This window comes from Strigops habroptila, chromosome 10 (assembly GCF_004027225.2).
Source record: "Strigops habroptila isolate Jane chromosome 10, bStrHab1.2.pri, whole genome shotgun sequence".
NCBI classification, from domain to species: Eukaryota; Metazoa; Chordata; class Aves; order Psittaciformes; family Psittacidae; genus Strigops; species Strigops habroptila.
This window is the reverse complement of record NC_046359.1, coordinates 28,368,559-28,393,098: the sequence shown is the minus strand read 5'-3', so window position 1 is coordinate 28,393,098 and position 24,540 is coordinate 28,368,559. Positions and strand designations below refer to the sequence as shown.

Below are 24,540 nucleotides of genomic sequence, written 5' to 3'. Positions count from 1 at the left end.
CTCCATGGCATTCAGTCCTTCCCATGTAAACACTAGGGAGATGTCACACAGCAGCAGGCTTTGCAGCCACTGCCTGTACCCATCCTTTTGATTTTTACTGTCCAGAGCAACTTGTAGAAATGTTCATGCCTGGCAAAGCTGTGTGAGGGTGAGCACTAGTGAACAGTGTAATTCTGAAGGCACCTAAGCCACTTGCTGTGGCTGGTACATATGTAAGGGAGAAGGAGAAATGGCATTCACAAGAGTAAACTCAAACACTGTATTTTCTGGGAAGTGGGGCGGAGGGGTGGGGGTGTGTGTTGCGTGTGAAGTTTCTTCTCCCCAAACCCCATAGCTTATCTTGTTTGTTTCTCTTGTCTTTCCTCTCCCCTCTGGCCAGGCTCCAGTTTGTAATTCTGCATTCTTTCCTGCTCAGCCTGAAGTTTTCTCGTGTTAAATGTTTGGTTTGAATTTGCACCTTGTTTTTGCACAGAACGTATCAGTGATGCAAGACTTGCTGGCTAGGGGATTTTCTAGAATATAAAATGTAAGCTGAAAGTTAAGTGGTATTGGGTTGGCATGCTTACGTACCCCAGATAACTTCAGGCCTATAAAAAGAGGCAGTAAGAGATAAATAAAAAAAATGAAAAAATAAAATTGGTGCAAATATTTTGATAGTAAAGGTGACTGACCAGTAGAACAACCTACTTGATGTTACAGTGGGTTGGTTCTCCATCCCTGAAAGCTGCTTAAATTGACTGGACTGTTCTTTCAAAGAAATGCTCAGATTCAAATTGTATTAATCCAAGTGAATCCTGCAACCTCTGATCTACAGGTTAGACAGGTTGTTGGCATTCTTCCTTTCTGGACTGATGAGGTTTGATGCTGTCATCCATCCTCCCAGAGCTGTTAGTAAGCCAGGGCTTTGGGGAAACATGTCTTCATTCAGGATTTAAATAAAACATGCTGTAATCCTAGTGAATAATCCCTGTGTCTGAAGAGCACAGGCCTACACCCTACCTGCACTCTGACTTGCAACTTAGTTGAAAATACAGCACATCAGTGGACTTTGCTATTTCTTGTCACACTGTGGATCAATTTTACTCACTGTGCTTTCAGAAAGGTTTTATCCTGCTTTTATTGGTGAAAATGAAGCAGCCTCCTCAGCTGGAGTAAACATGTATTGGTGGATTTATTTATTGGTAGATAAAGCTTTATTTAATATTATTAATGAAAATTGTGTATTTGATCCTTAGTTAATGATCTGAGATATTGGACCCCTCTAAGTGAAGAAACTGAGGTTGAAATGTTCACTCGTGGGTTTGTTCTGCTAATGACTGTTGTTCTTTTGGAGTCCTTGGAGATTTTTTTCCCCCAAGGCTTTCAAGTTTTCTTCAAAGTCTAGTGGGAGTGTCAACAATGGTGGAAGTCCATTACTTGTATGAGGAAGTGATAATAAAAAATGAAGGGGAAAGTTGATACTGGTGATTGTTCCAATTGTGGATAAGATTTTAATTTTTTAAAAAATCAGGAATAAAATTAATAGGATGCATACAAGGTGAATGTATTCCTCTGAGGCATGTTAGTGTTAAATTAAGTTAAATTGTATTGGTACAATTTAGGACTCCATTAGGTGTGCTATGCCTTGTTCTCTTATTATTACTGTTGTTTTCCATCTGCATTGCATTATAAAGGTTTCTTGGTATTTCACAGCAGTGTACAGCTGCTCCAGTAAAAGAGTTAAATATATATCTGTGTCCTGTATTCTGTATGAAAGGATTTTCTCTTTTTTTTCTTTTTTCTTTCCCTGTCTGTGAAGGGATAAAAATCCTTTTTATAACTACTCTTGGCCATAGCAGCATGTTTTGTACAAATGTAGCCAACTGTACTGGCATACAAATACAATTCAAAAGAGTACGTTAATGCAACAAGCAATGTTACCTTTTGGATTCAGCTTTTATCAACAATGGGTACATGGTGCTCTCTGTGCCTGCCTCATCCCTCTTCAGCACTAGAGTTTAGGGTAGGGCTGTGGTGTGGTTGTTTCTCAGCGTACCTCATCTTTGGCCTCTCTACCATCCCAGTTGTGTTTTCTAATAACCAAGTCATCAGTTTTGGCAGTGAGTGCAGCTTCTTTTTTTCCTTTTCTTTCTGCTTCTCCTGAGAAAGCCATAATTTTTTTGAACAGTTGTGCAGTTCAGTTGATTAAGTTATTAAATTTAGCAAAGGACAGGAAGAATAAAAATTGTGTTTTCCAAGAACTGCTGTAAGGAGGCACAAGGTGTCTTTACAAAACAGTGTTGGTAGTTACTGAGACTCTCGGCTCCAAACAGATGAGAGCACCCTTGCCCCTGCCTTTGGAAGTACCATCTGGTTTTTGTAACTCTTGTAACCTCTTATGCATGTCCTGACACTGTTGCATGCATTTCAGCGTATCTTGGGCTTTCTTGTCAGAAATTTGGCTGCTATACAGTTAGCATCAAAATAGTGAAATATTGAGGTACCACACCCTGACAGATGCAAAGTTCTGATAGATGTCCAAGACCTTCCTGGTTGTAATGTGTTTCTTGTTAAGTAAGCTTAACAAGCTAGTGAATTGTACCAAATTAAACAAAAAAGTCTAGCTGCTTCTTTGGAAGAACTGAGCTTTGCCTACCTACCTTTGTCATGAACAGAATTTATTAGTTATTAGTCTCCTGCCTCTTGCCCTCTTGAGGTGATGGAACCATGATGGACATGAGAATCAGGCCCAATATGTGTGTATGTGCCTCGTTTGCTTAATTTTAAGGAGAATAAAAGCTCTAGCAGGAATAATGGCAAAATACTGATACGTTCATTTGCAATTCTGAAGTAAAAACCAGAAAATACAAAGAAATGTGGCCATGTAAATTTACATTTGTATACACACTGAGTACTTACGAGCTTTGCTACTTCCCATTTATCACCATCTCTTATTTTTGTGTACAGTAACCATCCTTTGGTTGTAGATACATAGGAGTTTAAGGAGTAAGCAGGCAGTAGCAGGACAGGAAACAATAAAGTAAGAAACACCAAAAGAGAAAGACTGCATCCAGTTAATTTGTATTACACCACAGACTGCCCTTATACTAGTTCCCTTTGAAAGTTTGTGTTTAGCGAGTAATTACTCAGGTGATGTGTCAGAAGAGCTAGCGGCCATTTCCCAACAGAACCAAGCCTTAATTTTTAAAATACTTGAAATACTGCAGTTGAGTGTGGAGAGGCCACAACCATTTCCTTCTAGAGTACCGGAGTTTCGATGTCCCTCTGGCTCCTGCCGCAGCAGTGGGTGCCATGAGGCAGGTCAGCAGCAAGAAGGCTCCTCAGGGCTTTACCAGGAGCTGAAGGTAGGGGGTTGGTGGTGGACAGAGAAGGCGCTGATTGCCCCAACTTACATCACTCCAGCCTCTGATTTTAGCTGTAGATTTAGAGGAATTGCCTAACTTTGCTGAAGAGACTGCTGGTTTTCTGGCTGGGTAGCAGAAGTAGCCTGACCTTTTGCTTCAGTCCTTTCCCTCATAGTAAGAGAATACAATTTACCCCAGTACAAGCTATGAATATTCAATTTTTGATTGACTTAAACTAGTGACAAACTTGAATGCTAATGGGAACTCAGAATCACAGCATGCAAAGTTATCACTATTCCAGTTTACCCAGTATTCCAGTTTAATTTAATTAAAGGGAGATAGACAATTCAAAAGCTACTGTATAAAATAACAGCCTCCTGAAAAGAAGGGAGGAACTAAGAATGAGCTGTGTCCAAGGATGTTTGCACAGACAAAACTCACACCCCAGAGGGCAAAAAATGTAGCCTGGCTCTCTCAAGATCTGCACTTGATCAGTGTTGCAGGAAGTGGAGGAAACTGTGTTACATGGAATGATCAAAATTTAGAGTGTCTGTGTTGTTATTCTCAAGAATTATTATTCCCTGCTTGCCAATGGCCATTAAATCTGTCTTTCTGCACATCCTTCTTACTGTGAATGGCTACAAGTCACCAAGAGATGAAGAGGCAGAAACCATAAACTTCCATCATGACCAAGCACACATTAAAATGGTTGAGGTCCAAAAAGTAAACTAGGGTCAACATTATTTCATAAAGATTTATTGCAAGAGCTGTTTTCTTAACTGTATTATTAGATCTGGCACTTCGGGAGGACAAGGCCTGCCTTATTAACAGGCAACAGCACAAAGTAATTTTAATGATTGTTTCGAGCATTCTCTATAGGCAACGAAACATTTTCATTTGGAGTTGGTGAGTGCTGCTACTGCAGTCTTTAGAGCATCCAACACAGAGGCCCTGTGCTTGAAATAAAGTGACACAAAGTGGCCGAATTTCCTTTGTAGATGCTCTGCCGTCTTTATATACTGAACTTGTGAGTAAGGGCATCATCACAGAGCAGCCCAAAGCCTTAGGAGAAGGAGCTCTTTTTGTGTTCCTAAGGCTGGGGGGGGGGCACCTGCTCAATCTTTGATCTATTAGTAAACTTGTTGGTTGTGATAGAGGCAAGCCGGTGTGAAGGTATGGCCTCCATACCTTCAAAGACTGGCCTCCAGTCTTTGACTATCTGCTGATATCAGAGACCCATTTCATTATGGATTGTTTTTATTGCTCTTTTCTGTCTTGCAGCTGTTCTATATTAAATATTTTATTAGTTCTGTCTACTGTTTTAATTGGCAGAATTAGAAAAAATACCCAACAAAACGAACACGCAGCTGAAATGCACTATGGGGGGCCGTTCACCTATATAGCAAGTTTTTTAATTGTGGCACTGTATTTACTTTAGGATTCCTATAAATGCTCACTATCATGTGTTTACCAGCCAATGCAGTTTAAGATTTTGATTACTTTACTCTGTAAATGAAGTTGTCCAACTGAGTCAGCTTAGATAAAGAGCCTGGAGATGCATGCGAGAAGAAAGGTGGTGGTGGAGGTTTTGGTGGATGCTTTCACAGATGTCTTATATGGCTCTGTTTGGTGAAGATTTCTGCTTCTTTATGGTTTGCTGATGTCTTTTCAGGGGTTGGAGAACCTACAACACATTGAAGGGTGGGCTGTTTGTTTTCCCTGTGTTGTTTTTATGTACTGAAATATTGTAGTGAAAATAACTGGGTGGGGTGTAATGAATGTTTTCAAAGACCTTCCTTTGAAAGAGGATTTTTTCCAGCCCTTGGTGGTCACCACCCATTTTCCTGTGCTGTGCATGCCTCTCTCATTGTTCCTTACCCACAAAAGCCTCTTCTGTGAACCTGTCAGCAAATGTGCCAGTGTGACGAGATAAAATGTCGTGGGATATTGGTCCGAGCCTGCCTAAGCACCAGGGTTTTCACCCGCAGATGTTGGTGGGTATTGCTTAAGGTGTAGCACAACCTTAAATCGTAAAACTCAGGATTTGTCAACAGCGTTCGGCATGACTCTTTCAACTGTTTACGGTTGAGTGGACTTGAGGCTGAAGTGTAGGTACGCATACCGCTGATAGTAAAGTCATGTGATGGCAGCGTTTGTCCCTTAGGCTTCAAACAAAGCTTAATCGAAAAATGGTCCTCATTTTACCTGCAGTTTCGCCATGTTGATAAATAATGCTGGTTGTGGTTTGGTATGGGCTGGGCTGTGGTCTCTGCCTCATCTGAAGAATGAGGCTGCTTTTGAGGTTAACTTCTGGGCTCCCCCCACACCCCACCCCAGCCTGCGAGTTACACTTGGTTCACCTTTAGCTTTAACCCGCTGGTGAAGAGATAAAGCACATCCTTTGGTATGTGTTTTTTAGAGTGGGTAAATAGTTGAATTATCTGAAAACAGATCTTAGCAATACCTGCTGAGCTCCTGAGCAACAATATGTAGGGACCTCTAGATTAGCTGTCAAAATTGACTGATTACTACAAGTAATGCCACAAGATAAGGATCTGTAATCTCTCAAACACAAATCATTGATAGAGATCTCAGGTTGTGCATTGTCATAACCTTATCCCCACTTCTGTGGTGCGAGTCTAACTCTAGCTGTACTGCAGGGACTCTTGGGTGTGTAAGTGGAAACTATGGAGAAAATCAGAGCGGTGCATTTATCACCCCCAAAAATTTGCTGATTTGAAAGCAAGTTCAGTTTTGTCCAATGCTGAAACAATCCTGTCTGTTGTATTGTTAAATGGGTTTGGTGATGGGCTTTTTTTAGTCTATGGGTTATCTCTGAAGGTTGCCATATCTTGGCTAGTATCAAAAAGTTGATTGCCACAGGGAAGGAATCCATCATTCCATATCTTGATAGAGCAGAGCAGTGCAAAACAAGTCTGGGAGGGAAGGCTTGAGTTAGATGACTTTGTGCTCCTCTGTTTGAGATTTCACTGTATGCTGGGCTGCTTGTTTATCTGCAAATTTCCTCATTTTTTGAGAAGATGGAGGAGGTGTTTCACTGGTCTATTTTAAGTGTGGGCTGCAGCAACTTTACAGGGGTGATCCAGAGCTGTCCTGGCCCTTTCTGTGACCAGCACTGGGGCTTGATGAGCATGACTTGGAGCAGGAAGCTGCCCTGCCTGAAAATTAAGCTACAAGAAGTCACTCTACCATCTAGCCCTAATGCAGGGAATGTGTTGAAATGGCAAAAAGGCAATGCCTCTATCTGCCCTAACTGCTGATCAAAGAGCAGCCTGGCATCTTCCCTGCACACTGTGAGCCTCATGCAGTTCCGCGGGGCTGTGCCTTGCCCTAAGAGCAGCATGTTTGGCACGTCCTCTGAGGTACCAGGCTCATGCTGGCATGGTGACCGCAGGACAGGCTGCACTCACAGCATCGTAAAATAATCCAGGACCAGATTAATGGCTGCTGAAATCCTAATACTTATCTTTCTGGTTCAAGGTACTCATAAAACCACAGAAAAAATGGTAGAACATAAATCCTGTAGACGTTGTTTTGCTTACTGTGATTAAATTTATCAGACTCTGGTGACATATTGTGAACCTAAATGCTTTCAAAAAAAATAAAACAGTCCTACAGCTTCAGTAAGATTTTCAACATTGAACTCCCAAAGTACTATTTAGTTGCTGTGACAACTTCAGTATTCACAATGATACTTTAAATTACAGGTGCAAAGTGTTTTTCTTTTAGTAGCTACATTAAATGCAGCTAGTGGTATAAAAAAAGATGCTAGTGGTATAAGCATTTCAAAACTGTCTAGCTATAATGCTTTTTGTCTCAGCACCACCTTATTTTCAGAAGTAAACGCCAGGACTGTTCTTGAAAATAAATACAAATCCAGTACAGCTTAATTATTAAGACTAAAGGTACCATCAGAGCTTCAGACACTGGAGAACATAGTCTTATATGTGGTTTTAAAGTTCTTATGGAATTTACCCTGTCTACAGAGCTGATGTATTCCCCACTCAAGAAAATATATCCCTGCGTGTGTTCCTGCCAGCTGCAGTAATCCTAAGGTGATGCGGACTTAGTGAATTATAGATATGCCCAAAGACACCACGAGTTTGGTATTCACTTAGGCCTCATCTCTTGGTACTCTAATTGTACTAGCCAAGTCCCTTATCATTGTGCCTTTCAAGAGACCTAATAAGAATGGAAATGAATTCCTGGCCCTTAAAAAAGAACTCTTGCCTTTTCTGTCCCTGAGACACTCCTATTTCTCATATTCCTGACTCTTGTCTAGCATTTGGTTTTAAACTTAGAGGGAAGAATTGCGTCACACATTGATATGGCAATAGGTGCCAAGCTTTGCTAACCTAGCAGTGATTTGTTATTTAGTTGGTATGGCAGAAACACAAGAAATCCCCCAGTCAAACCAAGGAGTCGGTGGTGAGTTACTGTAAGTTAGGGCAGCTTTAAAGGAAGGGTGGAAGGTATTTCATTTCCTTATTTTTGTAATAGCCCTTTCTGTTAGTAGCTTTTCTTGTTACCTTTGAACTCTCATTTCCTCTATTAACAAATTTCCCATTTTGGCATCGTTTGTATTTTGTCTGTGTGCTGGGTACCATAACCCAACATGCTCTAGCATTTGCCCACCATAAGCACTCCACAGATTTTGAAGCCTTTTTTTTTTCTCTGTCCAAGAATAACTTGGCATCCTTCCCCTTCATATGGCTCTTGCTGGTGTGCTGAACCTGGACATCTCAGGTCTTCTCAGACTTTGGAAATAATTATTTGCCCTGAAAGGAGATATAAGGAGGGATCTGTATGGCACTGCGTATGGATTTCATTCACAGCTTTCATAGCTTGGCCCAAGTTCCTGGTGAGTGAGTAAATTGCTGTTTCTAGCGCTTTTTATTTACTGATGGTTACTTTTATTACTTGAAGGGAGGGGGCTTTCAAAAGCACAGCGTGCCATCCAGAATAAACTGCTTGTCAGGTAGAATGGTTACAAATACTTTTTAAAGGAATTTTAAGGCTAAGTAAGCATGACCGCTGGCTGCTTGGTGTCTGTGCAAGCACATCTCTGGGACTGTCAGGCAGCGTGGTTCTGAGATAGCTATGGAGTGCCTCACAGGCAGCAAAACTCCTTTTTAGATATCGTCGTGGTTCAAATCATCTAGGCAGTTGCTGAGCAGAAAGTAAAGCAAAATGTAAACATGCAGCAAAAATTGGATTTGCTCGTTTGAAATAAATCTTTGTTGTTATCTAAGATAGTACTGCCTGTTAAAATATTTTTATTGAGTTATTACAGGCTTGAATTGGAAAATATTTTTTATACTAAGCATCTGATCTTTCTTTTTTTCCATTTACTTGTAAACTATTTTTTTACTTTAGCATCCTTAGAATGTATTTTTCTTGTCCTGCAAGTTAGCGTTTGAATCTTTACCTGTAAACCATTCAAAGTGAGCATTCACTATGAGTGAATGAGAAATTTCATGCGACAGCTTAATTAAGTATGGATTCTTGACTTTTAAAGTGCCGAAGCTAGAAACATTTAATAACCAGCCATTGGATATAAAGTAATATGCTGGTTGTTTTACTAGCTTGCATACATGGCAGTTTGAAGCAAAGTCCAAGGGTCACCAAAATCGCGAAGTAAACTCAAGCGAGTCAATCTGAACTATGTATTTCAAAGTGTACGGACATGTTGCGCAGTACATACGTACGAGTGAGGGATACCAGGTTACATAGAATGTATTTTTATGCAAGATGTGGATTACGATTTCACTAAAAGCTTCTGTGATCTGGAGCCTACAAGGTGGGAGTGTAATTCAGTGCAATTACTGGGCTGCCTAGTCTTAAACAAGCGTGTGTGTACACAACTAAGGCATCGACCCACATGGACTTGTTCAGAGCAGCGAAACCCAAAGCAGAAGATTGCAATCTTGACAAGCTTAAAGGAGGCCTACGATGTCCTTGACAGAAGGGAGGATTGCTGGAGCTGGCCACCCGGCACCATCATCAACTGAGTGGGTACCAAGGGCTTTGAGGGGGTAATGTGTGCAGGAAAGACCAGGGAGATGTATGGGTGGAGGTGGTGGGCAGGGATCTGTGATGGTGTAGTACTGGCAGGGTTGAGACTGCAAAGAGTGATTATAGTCACAGGCAGTGGAAACTGGACTGAAACCTTAGGTCAGTCCCGCTCTGCTGAGCTGAGAAGGGTTGTATGGGTGCCTAACATTATTCCAGACCAGTGAGTGATGCCGTATGCTGGGGGTGGTCTGTTTGCCTCTGTGTTTGTGGGGCTGATCCCTGCTGCATCTGGGTCACGGGTGCCCAGGCAGCACAGTCCTGAGCCTGGGCTGGCTGCCCCAGCATTTCTCCCAGCTGCCTGAGTCTGAAGCCATCACAGCAGTGAGGACTGGGAAGATAATTCCTACACTGTCGTGATAGTTTTGCTAGGTTGTTTAAGCCAGATCAGTTATGTGGGGCTTCAAGTTTTGCCAATAAGTTGCTGTGCCTGGAGTTTCCAGTCCTGCAGTAAGAGAGGCTTCAGAAAGCCAGATTAAGATCTTCACCCCAGGTGTGCAAGACCTTCCTCTGCAGGCATTCCTGCCAATTTCAGTGAAGCTGTGTTGCAAGGGGCTGTTGGAGATGAGCAAAGGGATAGGAATCTGGCTTCTTGGATCCATGCAGGGCATTCCTACACCCCTTTGGATACTTCCGGCAGATAGGATCTCATGCTCTGTTCCTGTTACCGTTGTTGGGACCAGTTTGTTGTTTGGGTGCTGGGATATGTATGGAGAGCTTTTGCTCCTGAACTTTCACAAGCTTCACCTGAGAGGACAAATAGTTGCCAGGTTTTTGTCATCTTTGCTCACATGTGTTGGCCCATAAATTCTATTTTCAGAGTGCAAACTAAACATGCCAGGAGGGAGTGGGAAATCATGTAAACAGCTGTACTGGGGGTACAGTGCCATACTTGTGTTCTGTGGTGGGGAACTGCCTGTGCTGCCTTAACTCTTCCATTCCCTGCAGCTTCCATGTGTTTAAGCACTGTGGCCTCTAAGCATCATCTGGCAGCCCTGGAAGAGTTCTTGCTGGGAAGTGGCACCTTCCTTTTCCTTCTCCTTGAGCTTCCCAACTACCTTCTGCATAGCCCAGTCCTGGGTGGAGTCCCCAGGCCTATTCCTCAGCTCAGTCTCCCCATTACCAGAGAGATTTGAGCTTTTCCATTCCTTTCTTGTGGTTTTATCATGAAGGGTCATGCTGTGAATGCAATGTAAAGGTGAATTTATGGCTGAGTGGGATCTTACCCTGCCAGATCACAGAACGGCTAGGCTTGGAAGGGACCTTACAGATCAACAAGTTCCAGTGCCCCTGCCACAGGCAGGGACATCTTCCACTAGATGAGGTTGCTCTAAGCCCTATCCAACCTGGCCTTGAACACTGCCAGGGATGGAGCCACAGCTTCTCTGGGCAACCTGTGCCAGTGTCTTGCCACCCTCACGGTAAAGACCTTCTTCCTTATATCTTATCTAAATCTACCTTACTTCAGCTTAAAGCCATTCCCCCTTGTCCTGTCACTACATGCCCTTGTAAAAAGCCCCTCTCCAGGTTTCTTGTTGGTCCCTTTAGGCACTGGAGGCTGCTCTAATGTCTCCCCTTAAGAAGCCTTTTCTTCTCCAGGCTGAACAAGCCCAGGTCTCTCAGCCTGTCTCCATAGGAGAGGTGCTCCAGCCCTCTAATTTGGATATTTGGAGGGGCTCGATCCTAGCACTCCTGAAGGAATGAGTGTCAGGGAGCACCCAGGAGGCTTTCCCTGCACTACCTCCAAGCCTTGCACCAGTGTGCGGGTGGCTTGATGTGCGGTGGCTTTCTTGTCTTTCTCCTCTCTGCATTTTCAAATCTGACACGAGTTTGGGTGAGAGAGGTTTCTGCTTCTGCTTGCGTCACTTTCTCCAAGCAGTGACGCACATGTGTGCTCTTTTTTTGCCACATAAGTGGGTGGTTTATGTGCTGGGAGGGAATGATTCATAAATTAGCTGGATCCTGGACCTTTTCTCTATTGCCCTAATGATGTGTGAAGAGGAGTTCCTGTCAGCCTTTCTTCCCAGCCTTCAAAAGATCAGGTTGTTGAGTAGTTAGGTTTTAATTCTCTAGCTATGGGTAGTCCAGCCTTGCTGGGGGTAAAATGTTAATCCTGTAGATAAAGTAGGGGTAACTGCAGAGACAGTTAATGGCCTGCAATATGAAAATACTGCTTTCTGCAGATTTCTGTCACTCAACTGCAATTTTTGGAGGCTCTTGCAACCAGGACGAGTAAGCACAGAATGGCCATCTCTGACACGGGTGTCTCTGGGAACGACAGCAAGCAAGCGTATATGTCTTCTGTCCGTGGGGGGGGAGAAGCTGCATTGGGCAATGCCTCCATGTGCTTGTACTAGGCTGGCTACAATAGCAACGTGACTTGAGGGTGTGCTGAGCGAGGAAAGACTGAGAGGAAAATTGAGGTGCAGGAAGCCACCGGGGGGGGGGGGGGGGGGGGGGGGGTGGAAATGCTTGATAAGCAAATTGTTTGTTTATTTAAAATGATAATGGGTGAGCAAGAAAGTCCTTTGAAAGCCACTGAGCCACTGGCTAGGCTGATTCCTCCCCTTGTTTTCTGGTGCAAGATAGCTCTTGTGTGGTGTGTCATGAACGATGGTAAGTCTCTACAGGGAAACCAAGCATGGCAGTCAGAAGCAGTGAGTGAAAGCATCTGCAGCACAGAGGGAAAAATCATTCTTTGCTCATAGCATTAGTTATTAGAAACCTCGAGCAACCCATGGTTAATGAAACCAGCTTGTCTCATTAGCCACACTTCAAAATTACAGAATTTAGCTAAACCAAATATTTTTCTTTGTGGCCATAGTGGTGTTATGAGAGACCCTGTCTTATACAACCCGTTTTTTACTGCATGAATTGCGACATGGCTTTGGCCTTGGTTGCCAAAGTTTTGTATTTAAATGAGGAGGGATTGGATCTTGTTCTGTCCAGGTTGGTTCTAATGTGAAAATTGCAGACTCTAGATTTAGAGCAGAGCTCGAATGTTTATGGTTCAAGTTAAATTTTCCAAGCTGCAATTGGAAATTCTTGCAAATCTTGCCGTGTAGTTTTTGTTCTGTTTGCGTTTGTTTCGTTTCTACTCTTTTATTTCATTGGTAGAATTAGAAACTGTGAAGATTTTTTTCCTAGTCTAGCATCTTTATAGGCACAGTGTAGGCACATTTTTGTTCAGAGTGCAAGACATACTTCTGAAAGAATCACTGGTCCAAGTATTTCACATGGCTCTCCCATTCCCAGCACCTCCCCTGGGAGGACATGGGGCATTTTCTGTTGTACCTTCTCAGGTGTACAAAGGGTCTCTTTTTTTTTATTATTTTATGTGTATGTAGTATGACTCTTTCTTGGCAAAGAGAAAAATAAGGCGTTATTGTCACCTTGTAATATCTGATCCATTAGATTCAAACTCGGGTGGGTCGGTGTTTGCTCCAGCAGTGCCCCTGAAGACATTATCAAAGTTGGACCCTGCCTTTATGTACTGAAGTATGTGTAGGTCTCCTCCTGTGCATGCCTCATGTAACAGATGCTACGTTAGAAAATGTCCACCTCAGGCAAAGTCATTGTGAAAGAGGTTGCTGAGAGCAGATCATGGATCTTGAGGAGATACTGTAAGCATTTATGAGGCCCTTTGCCCTGTTAGCACACCCTCTGGTGAGCACCTGTCTGATCCCTATGCATATGCCAAGCTGCACGTGTTTTGCAGCATGAGGGCCCTACTGATGTTTTGTGCGCACATTCCTGCTTTGGATGATAATGCTGAATGCCCAGCCTTGCCTGGGCCCAGCAAGCACTTTGCTGTAACGTTACTCTTAGCATTCAACATACACCCTGGCTATTTTCCCTTCTTTCTAATTTACAAAGCGACCCATGGTTTTAATGCTAGAAGCTTTTGCAGGCAGTCTGTCTCTTCTAGAAACGGTTATCTTTTTTAGAATACATTACTATGTATTAATACTCCTTTTCTATCTTATGCCGTTTTACATGAGACCAGTCATGATTGGAACAGTTTCTAGTAATGTGATTAATATTTGTTTTCCTCATCATCTTCACGCAAAAGAATATATTTATTGGGCTACCCTGTTTTGATAGGATTTTGTTGTTGCTGTTGATCCATTTTTAGTTCATAGGCTCTTTTTTTTTTTTTTTTTTCCTACTAACATTAAAAAAAGCAGGTTATAAACTGCTTCAATTTTAGGCAGCCTTGAGAATGGAGAGCTGCTGGTGGTGATTCTCAAAATGAATATGCAGCCACAATAGCAAAACCAGCAGGGCTGATCTATTCCACACCCTGTTCTGTGCTCATTCTGTTTGCATTGGTACAATATTGCAGGAGTCTGCCTGAAAAGAAATACAATCTATGTTGACATGACTAAGATGCAAAACTTCAACTCATGCAAGTGAAGGAAACTTGTAGTATTGGCAGAGCTACATGGGTTTGATGTAGCTGATGGTTTTGAATGGATTCAGGTTCTTCATTTCTGAAATAAGAATTGTACTTGAGAAAAGAACCTTAAAGTCAGTGAAGCTTCCTCTTAAACTGTCCTGTCCCAGATCCATTATAAATGTATCCCTTGTGTATCTCGGATGTTAAATTTAGCTTTATGTCTCTCAGTGGCTTAATTTTGCATACTTGCTTTGTAAAATGTCTTCCCTTTCATTATTTCCTGCTCTTCTGTTTTCTGTTGAATTTGAGGGAGGCTGGCTCTATTGGTCACATTATTTTACTCAAGAAGGAATATGCTTCCATAGACAATGGAGAGAAGACAATTTAATTAGAATATCTTCTCAAAGGAGGGGTTTCTTGCAAGTAACAGTATTTTCTTTCCCATTTGGTATCCTTCATGGTCAAGAAAAAGTGGTTTTCCAGAGTAGTGTTGGATTAATTGCCGAGAGAGTTGTATATACAAACACAGCTTGATACCCTATTACTAGTTTTATTTTAATGTGGGGTACAGCCACTGAAACTCTATGACACTGAAATAACTATGACACATCCACATGCACTGTAATTGTTCCAGCTTTAAAATGGATTGTTACCTCATCCCAGAGTATTTTTCAGGTAAATTAATTTAAGATTGAACAAACAAAACTTTTAACATTTCCTGAATTCCAAGAGCAATAGTATGCTATTTCATTTGAATTTCTCACCTAAGGCAGATCTTGATCCTGTTACACTCAATGGGGATTCAGGGGGTCCAAAGGCTCACCTATGTAGAATTGGAGCCCTTTCTAGCTATGGCAGTCCTCTCCTAATTTCCATTTTTAAAGGAACAAGTAGATATTGAAGTCTGGTCAATTTATTTAAATCACTCGGCATAATGGATTCATTGCTGAGAAGATTTACTCTTTTAAATTACTCTCTCAGGTCATGAATTGCATTTGAAGAAATGCCTTTTCCTTTCTCTCCTTTACCTACCAGGAGCAGTTCCGAACGGAGGAAGGAGAAATCAAGAGATGCAGCAAGATGCAGAAGAAGCAAAGAGACTGAAGTTTTTTATGAACTGGCTCATGAACTACCCCTGCCCCACAACATCAGTTCCCACCTGGACAAGGCATCCATAATGCGCCTGGCAATCAGTTTCCTGCGCACTCACAAGCTTCTGTCTTCAGGTAAGATGTGGCTATAAGAAGTTGTCAGTGCTAGTTGATGGCAGCCTGGTAAGATTGTGCATGTTCTTCTCTGAGTACAGAATCCTAAGGTGAGAACAAGACACAACTGATTGTGTTGTAAGAATACAACTAGATTTAAAGATAGGTTGGTGAGTTTTTTCAAATAGAAATATGTATATTTTAATTAGGTTAGAAAAATCATAGAATCATAGAATGGTTTGGGTTGGAAGGGACCTTAAAGATCAACAAGTTCCAGCCCCTCTGCCATGGGCAGGGACACCTTCCATTAGATCAGGTTGCTCCAAGCCCTGTCCAGCCTGGCCTTGAACACTGCCAGGGATGGGGCAGCCACAGCTTCTCTGGACAACCTGTGCCAGTGTCTCACCTGCCTCACAGGGAAGAACTTCTTCCTAATATCTAATCTAAATCTCCCTCTGTCAGCTTAAAGCCATTGCCTCTTGTCCTGTCTCTATGTGCCCTTGCCAAAAGCTCCTCTCCACATTTCTTGTAGGCCCCCTTTAGGCACTGGAAGCTGCTCTAAGGGCTCCCCGGAGCCTTCTCTTCTTCAGGCTGAACAAGCCAAACTCTCTCAGCCTGTCTTCATAGCAGAGGTGCTCCAGCCCTCGGAGCATCTTCTTGGCCCTCCTCTGGACTCGCTCCAACAGGTCCAAAATGTCAGTGATATTAGTCATATAAGGTCTTCATTACCAAAATAACAACTAGTGAAGTTTTGCCGCTCTAAAATAAAACCTCTCAAAACTCTTGAATGTGGTTTATTAAGCTCAATTACAAGATTTTAAGCTTTTAAGAGTTTATTCAAAATTCAAATATATGCCGTAAGCTTCAGTGCTGAAACAAGTAAATTTTGATTAGATGTGGCAAACATGTTTGTGCCAGCACATTCAAAAGGCAGCTGGGAAGTTCTGAAGGTCCAGTACTTTCTTTGAAAGAACTAATTGTGCTATATGCTGGCAATGAGTAGTAGGTGTTTATTACACGAGATAACTAAAGCAAACAACTTGTAAATACTCAATGTGAATGGATTCTGTGTAATCAGTATCTTGCTTATGTTGGACTAGTAGGAAATGTGAACCAGCCAAGCAGCATTATTTTCATCTGAAAATTGGCAGAATTAACGATATTCTTATTTTGCACCTGTATTTGAATAATCACTTTGATGGAAATCTGTGGTTTGAGTAGCCTGTAAGATCAATGAAAGCAACTGGTGTTTCTGGGGGAACTTTGACACAGTCACCTGTAAGTATCAAGAATACGTTAACCAAACAATGCCTGCATTGCTTGTGAAAGGTAAACCCCAAATTTCATCTTTTCCTTAATTGATGGCAAAAGTCCCAATAAGGTCACGATTGTACTTCCTCTCTTTTGAAAAGTTGAGTCATAACATAACAATTACTTTCATAAATGTTATTAGGAAGTGTCTCATTTTGTGGACGACTATGCTGTTGGTTTGTTGCTGGTTAGTCTGAAAGATGAGACAAACTCAATTCTGCCTCTGAGTGCTCTGTAATTTTTGTAGATTTTCTTGCTTCTGCTAAAACTGTTGTATAAAATGTGGGTATTTCCATCTTAGCTTATAGAATGTGGCTTTTAACATTTACTTCTGTGGAAAGAAAAGTTTATTTGCTGAGCAGTGTTTGGAAATCATCTCTGATTTCGTCATGTTATTAATACTTGAAGAAGTTGCGTAAATAGGTAAATGTTGTTGAAAGTGCTGTGCACCAAGCCAATGTGTTGTTAACTTTCTCATAAAAACACAGCTTCGGCTATTCAAATATTTATATGGTATGAATTAGAGACTGACAAAGCATAGGAAAGGTAAACTTCTGAAGGGCTTTAAAAAAAATGTATATAAATATGTGTGTATATGTATATATAAATAATGTGAAATAGTTTGATGCTGTCATCATCGGGAAAATATAGTTGCTCACCTGGAAACTACTAAGACTAGAGTGAACTTTTCATATACATGTATATTTCTTAGTGAGGAAAAAATCTACAAATAAAACATTTGTTTTAGTGCTTCTGTAGTGTTAAGGTTTAGGCTCATATCATTTGATAGTGATGACAACTTAATATATGTATATAATATTCGTAAATGCATATAGTTATATGATTTTTCTGTGACAGTGATAGAAAAAACAATGTGATTCATGTAGCTAATTTACATTTTTTGGAAGTACCACCAATACCCAGCAGTTAGAAAGGAATCTAGAAATGAAATGTTACAATAGCAACTGGCTGCAATTTAATATTTCAGGCTTTCTCTGTGTTAGTTATTTCCTTAGCTGTAAATCTGATGCACTTCCCCAGTCTAACTATTAATTTGGAGTAAGTCCTCTCATTAAGATTTGTGGAGTTAGGCATGCAGATTTGTCCATGGGTACATCTTTAGATGTACACAAGGGTTTCAAAATATTCAGTGCTTCTATTCTGAAGAACTGAACATAAAGTACTTTAAAGGGATTGATTTTCTGGAAGATTTGGGTATTATTTGCTAATGAGAACACACTGAGATGAAAGAACTCAAGCCAGAAAACCTCATCTGCTACTTATGTTCTGAGTATAGCTAATGTTTAAATTAGATTTTATATCTCTGATTGTGGGCTTCTGAATAACATCATTCTTTGTAAGGACACTGGCTTTCTCTAGAAGACCATCTGATTTAATTCAAAGGAATAGGTTTTCGATACAGCTTTAGGCTCACAGATGAAGGGGTTTTGCTTCCCATAAATTTTGACATGAGTGTGGAGCAATATGGGAACTGTGCTCGTGTGATGCCTGTCTCCGCTGTTCTTGCTTTTGCTCTGGACCCTTTCTGAGCCTCAAGCAAAGCTGCCCCCCATTCCACTTGCATGTTTAGCAGACTGGAATCTGGCCATTAATTCAGTGTTGCATTTGAGGAGCCTTATTTGACTGATGGGGAGCACGGGGGTTACTGTGTCATCTCTGACTGGTGAACTGGGAAATAGGGAAGTGGAGGACTGTAATGTGCATGAGAAGCAAATGCCTGCCTCAGCCTGCAGACCCTCTCTTTGCTTTATGTTGTCTTCATGGAAATGGTTTTGATTATTTGGGCTAGACACTTAGTGTAAACTGGAGTTAAGTAGGAGTAGTTGTTCTGTCATTAATTAGGACATTAAAATAATATTTACTGCGTTTATATGTATATATACAGTGTCAATAAAATAAGCTTGCAGTGCAGCTTGAAAAATGCTTTGAAATGAAGTAGTAGAGAAAAAAGCTACTACTTGATTAGCACTTTTCTTATTTACTCTATCAAAACCTACTGATAAACTAGATTTTATTTTATATTACTGTTTGTGGGCATGATACTCAAATGTGAACAAATCTCTTCGTTTCACAGCAGTTTTGCCTAGAGTGGAGAGAGCAAGGCCCTTCCCAGGACTTCATCCTCATCTTTCAGCAAGCTGATGCTCCAGATGGGATTTCAGAGATGGCCACAGGCAACGTGCCAGTCTCAGTCCGCTGGCATTGAGTGTCTCATGCCCCTTCCTATTATTCCCTGACTCGGAATAGGGCTTTTCACTTGTGTAACTCGGGCTGTTTTACTAGCTGTGTCTGCATAATGATTATTTATCTGTTGGGAAGCTAAGACCTAGGGAAATCTATGCCCACGTTCTTCCAGCAGGTGAATGGCAGAGCCCATGAATCTGAGCCTTCATTGAGAGCTCTCCCGCTACGTGCCTCTGAAAATCTCAGCTTCAGGATTGCAGGGTGCACGTCTCCTGCAGACATTGCAGGGCCCGAGCTTGGCCCTTGTATCCTATCATAATAGGAAATAGCTGGTTGTATATCTCAGAGTTCAAAAGGGTAAAAAATACCAGGTTTTGCTTTATAAAAGTTGTTGCTTTACTTAGTAACACGTTTCCCTTTGATTTTCACAGTAGGCAATTCTGTGTGGGAATGTTGGAGAGGAAGCCTTTAACATTTAGAAATGCAGGCTGTTCGTCTGACGGCCTGATTGAGATTAGTATCACAGGAAGCAAACTGAAACAATAGCTTTATAATACTGTTTCCATGTTGTGCAGAGAACAGTACATGGTATAATTGGAATGCTAAGTAGAAATATCATTTAATTATGCTCATCTTAAATATTTTCCAAGATGTCCTCTAATTCTGTTGGCATAAAACATTTTTGCCATCATGACATTCAAATGTTTGGGATAAATTTAGGACTGATGTTTGTTCATTTCAAGTAAAGGTTTTGATCCAATAAAGTTGCTGCTGAAAATAGACAGTTTGATGCTTATCAGTAGCGGACCTTTTAGATCTTACGTCCTTTAGTAGAGTCAGAAAAACTGATAGCAGTACTTGTCGCCTGTTATTCTCTAGCATAGCTAGTAAATTAGCCTAATGCTTTTGGGGGGATTAATAGATGGGAAGAGAGAAATAACTGTCTTTTGCTGAAGAATGGCTGTCTTGGTTAACAGCTAACATCGTGGTGGTTGTTAAGGCTGCCTCAGATAGCCTCTTTTTGTCTGGATATGAGGAGGAGAATCCACTTTACTAAGCCTGTATAGGCGTTAGCATGTGGAGCCAATAATTTTAAGTGTTTATTTGGACCACACTGATGCCGAAGGCATTACAGGAACCAGAACTCTTTGGTACCAGTGAGTTTCTGTATGCCAGCACTACAGACTTTTTAGTCAAGCTAATTAGGCAAACATATTTTATCAGCTCTCTTTCATCCCATCCCAATCGTGTGGTCACCCGGGTGTCTTTTCTGTGCAGAGATCCAGCAAAGGAAACTGGATGGGAGTTGCTCCTGTGCAGGCAGACAGCAGCAGAAATGGGGAGGGAACAGGGAAGCAGACGGGAAGTTGTTTGGGAGAAGGGAGGCCACGAGGAAGCCACTGTGAAGTTGTTTCAAGGGAGGGAGACAACAGAGCCGGAAAGCCAGCAGGGAGCAGAAGGGAAAAAATAGCTTTTCTCCAGGCTTTTAAGGGAGAGGACAAGCTGTAAGGAGAAGTGGTGTGGGCATTGTTTTTGAATGTCTGGACAAGCTGCATTTAATCTCAGACCATTGTGGCATAAAAGAGTGCTTTAAAAATAGCATGGCTACTTGTTTGCTTTTATTAAATTGGAAAAATAGCTTTGTGCCAACCATGCTGCCAGGAATGAGAGTGGAGCTGGGTGCTGAGTGCTTTGGCTGCTTGAAGTGATGTTCCTTTTCTGGGAAGCTGCACCAGAAGGTCCCACAGGGCTCTGGAAGCCTGGTCTGATGGGGTGCTGTGTCTTGCCATTCAACACTGATGGCTGCAGGACTCAAAGCAGCTTCCCGGGAGCAGCATCTGAATGATTTGGCTAGATATAAACTCTGTGATTAAAACAACACTAACATAAGTGTTTTCTTTATCAAAGTTGCTTGTGCACTTGGAGATAAGAGCTCTTCAGGAAGCTTCAAGTTTAAGAGTAGCTTTTTCTTGATGTATCTAAATTGAAAGCTTTTATTGAACACATTGAAAATATCCCCTTGAACAGGATGTACTGCCCTGTCAAGACAGGAAAAAAAAGAAAAAGGAAAAAAAAAAAAATATCAGTCGCCTTTGATGGAAAACAAGAAACCAGGAAGAGACAAGTCTGTCTCAAGGCTGCTCTCTCTGGGGCAGGATGGAGCTGCCATTAGATTTTCCCTAACTTTTGCCTACCAGCATCAGGCAGTGTTTACAACCCTCCTCTGGAATAGCAGCTATAGCCTGGTGTCTTTTATGCACAATATATGAGGAACTTTCTGGTATTTGTAGGATCCAGGATGAAAGAAAAAGCTATGAAAAGTCTGTGGAGCAGATGATGCGACCTCCAGCAGAAACCGTTTTTATCACTCTTTACCTCTGAACTGACCAAAAAGGACCACTTTGAGTCAGACCAAGGGTGGTGTTGAGAAGAGTATAGGCTGTTTGCTAGAGGTTGTTGATACCTGAGCAGTTATTTCTTGTAAGGAGACCCTGATTTTTGAGCCTTCAGACTCGTTCCAAGAGGTTGGACTGAAGGAAATGAGCAAGCATCTACGGAAAAAGTGTTCTTAAACTTGGGAACAGTGCACATCCTGACAGTGGGAATTAATCAAAGCTTGTTTACAAGAGCTATTTTTAGCATAAAAGGTTATCATAAACACTGCAATAAGCATTTGCCATTGCAGTTCAAAGTTTCTTGTTGATGAATAAATTCCACTTTGGTGGTTAGAAAATTTTTCAGAGTGGAGCTTACTAAAAAATACTTACTGAAATTTAATACAGGCTGAGACATGGGCTGAAAAAAAGTGTATCAAAGTTTGATGCAGACTAAGAAATACTGCCTTGGGCCAATATGAACAGCAGATGACCTATCAAACTGGGGCATGGACACGGTTGCTCTGTTCCTGGATCTGCTGTAGCTCTGACAGTCGCCCCAGGGAGGCCAATGCACTTTTCTGAGGTTCTCTGACGTGTTTCAACATCTCCCGATCTCACCTAGACAGAGATCCTTCCTCCTTTGTAGGCTTCCCAGTGCTACATGAGCACAAGCTTGGCCGGGATCCATAAATGTAACTATAATATGAACAATAATATCACAGCACTTCATTCTGCTGAATGTGCTATTAATTTATAGTTAAACTGGCATATTTGCAGTCCAGTCTCCCCCTTATGCTGTTATGGTGCCTGCACTCAGATATTCCTATTAGCAGAGGGGAGATGGAAAAAGTTATAGGGACTAAAAAAGAAGACATGCATCCTTATTTTGAAATTTAGTTAGCAGCTATTTTGAAAGCAATGCTGACAAAAATAACAAATAAATAAAAATGAGGGTAAACAGAATGCACAGTTACCTTTCTTTAAGACCTGGAACATTCTGGGAGGTCTACATGGGGTGCTGCTACCTGGCCTCAAATCTACTGGAATTCTAAAGTTCTGCCTCTACCTCCTCATGCTGACCTCCCACTTCCATCTGCTCCCAGCTTTCTCAAATGTTTTCTGTGTGAAGCTGAATTTTCTTGTGCTAATGCTCCAGTCCAGCTCTGAGGTGAATTAATGAGGAAAACTTAAAGCAAAGTGAAAGACAAGGGATTTCTGGGAATAGCCTGCAGTAGCCATGCCTTTATTTGTTTTTCTTCTGCGAAATAGGTTCTTTCTAAAGCAAACTAGATTTTTGCTAGTGGCAATGACTGATGTATCAGTCTCCTAATGTGTGTATATCCTCTACGTATTAGTAGCTAGTGATTTTCACAGGAGAAGGGGGACAAGGTATATAATGCTGTTACTGTAGCCATATGAGAGACTGTTATTTATTATTTATACTACTATAATTATATTAAGTTACCTGACACAGGGCATACTAGGGCTGCCCTAGCATAGTTCTGTGCTGTGGACTAAGGGTCTTCAGGTAGCTAATCTGCTTTAAGGGTTTAGCACAGATGACACCTTCTCGGACTGTGTGTTTGCAACCACCGCAAAGACCCTGGACACAGCAGAAGATGTGAGCACCTTTGGTGCATCCCCTGGTGCCTGAGCATCCCTAGGCAGGCTGTGTGGGGGTGTTCATGAGGGACAGGCAAGGAACAGATGGGCAGCAGCAGCACAGTGGCCCCTGGAAGTACTTGTCCCGTACGTTTATATGTCTGATAGTGCCTACAGTTTTCTCAATACAGCTGCTCTGTAATAATAGAACATGCCCTACTAAGTACTACAAGAAATCTTATCTGCCAGCTTCTGGTGCCTGCTGCAGATGGAGGATGCTGAGGGGGAAGGAGGGGATGCAGTGGGGTTACCAGGGAAGCTGGAGGGTATCTGCAAAACACCTTGGGTGTTCTTTGGGGTTATGGGGGGGGGGTGCAGAGCAGCACAAATCTTCTTCCCTCCCTCCTCCCAGTCCACATTACAGATGCCTCCAGCTGGACAAAGGTAATTTTTAGTAAAAACAAGTTGAACTCTGATCCCACATAACCCTATAACCCCGTGCTTTAAAGCTGGCTATATCTTTAAGTGCTGTGCTCAGCTAGGACATTAAGGGTTTGAACCTGCAGCCCTGATGTGAGTGATCCTATGTCCTCTGTGTGTATTTGTATAAGTAATATAATTTATATACATGGAAAAGCAAACTTAATCATCTGATAATACAAGTAAAGTGTTTGTCTTCCACTGTTGGAGGCATTTAAGAATACAAATGCTTTGAATAGCCTTCCTGCCTTTGAATGGTCATGTTTTGTTAATGCAAACTTAATGAGCTGGGGAAAAAAATTGAAAGGAGGGTCTGGGGTTAGAGCTGAAAAGTCATTTTTTTTCTCTGAACCCACACTTGGCTGATTGTCTTGGGCTACAGCCATGATCCCTGCTGAATAAACCATTTGTTTGCTTCCGGAAAAGTAAAAAAAGACCCTTGACATTCTTTACACAGCAGAAACAAGCTTGGGAGCAGATGGTTACTTACCTTTTTTTTTTCCCCTTCCCTAAATGTCACTATGGTCAAAGTGCATACTATTCAAATATATTATTGTGTATTTTCTGTATTTTAAATGCTAGCCCTGATGTAATTTCCTGAAGTCAGTTGCTTTGTACTGAGGAGGAACTGGCTGCTGTGTTTGCAGTTAGAATTGCAGTGCAGGGACTCAAAATGATAAATGTGGTGGCCATCCCCAGAGAGCGTCTTCTCTTCCCTGCTACCAAACAGTCGCACTGAGAAGCAAAAGGTGGTAAACCAAGTGCTCCCAGTGGCTCTGGGCTGAGTCCATTTCTTCCCTTGTTGGCACGATGGGAAATGGGCTGCTGCCGGCAAGGGATGTTGAGATGCAGGATGAGGATGCAGCGGCAGCCAGCATCACTTCTGTCACCATTCATCTTTTCCAAACAGCAGCTTGGTGGATTCTGCACTGTGAATGCTCATTTCTCTACAGGTGCTCATTGCCCATCCTTAGGTACTAGCAGATGGAGTTGCAGGAGGTTTCTAGATTGAACTCACCTTTTAATCATAATTCGCTAATACTTCAAAGTAAGAACTGCATTAGTTTGGCTCAGCCTCTTCTCTACCTCAAAAAAATACCAAACCCAAACCACTTCTAATAATGTTTTACAAAGCAATACACCATTCCTCTTTCTAGACTTCTTCCAAAACAAGTATTTTGACAAGAAACATGAAGGGAAATGATCCACATGCATATGGCCAAAAGAATGTGTACAGAAGAAGATGTGCTTCAGTGTCTAGGTATATAGGTGTTACATACTGAAAACATGTCTTGCAGAAAGACACTAAAGGTGAATAGAGGGTCTGTTGCATTTGCCAGAAAGTTCAGAAAAATATCTCCTGCTTTTCTAGTGATAAAGATGTCCCTTTTGTACACTGTGCAGAAGGGGGTTGTGGCAAGGAAATCCTAACAGCAGAAAGATATTTGGTTGCCTTGTACCTGGATGTGTTTGCATTGAAAAAGGCTCGTTACAGGGCTGAAGACTTCACATGCTTTTTTTTC

General features: G+C 41.7%; 1 protein-coding gene across 2 annotated transcripts in view; it reads left to right on the top strand.

Moving 5' to 3' along the window:
* Nucleotides 1–24,540, top strand: part of EPAS1 (endothelial PAS domain protein 1) — a 79,077-nt gene that overhangs the window by 29,302 nt on the left and 25,235 nt on the right. Inside the window, exons 1-2 of one of the 2 annotated variants that reach the window (XM_030498764.1) lie at nucleotides 4,530–5,045; nucleotides 14,872–15,062. In XM_030498764.1, coding sequence (XP_030354624.1) covers nucleotides 5,005–5,045; nucleotides 14,872–15,062 — 232 coding nt within the window. In that variant the 5' untranslated portion in view covers nucleotides 4,530–5,004. Of the gene's footprint in view, nucleotides 1–4,529; nucleotides 5,046–14,871; nucleotides 15,063–24,540 lie in introns of those variants that run through there. The other variant, XM_030498765.1, reaches the window with a different exon arrangement.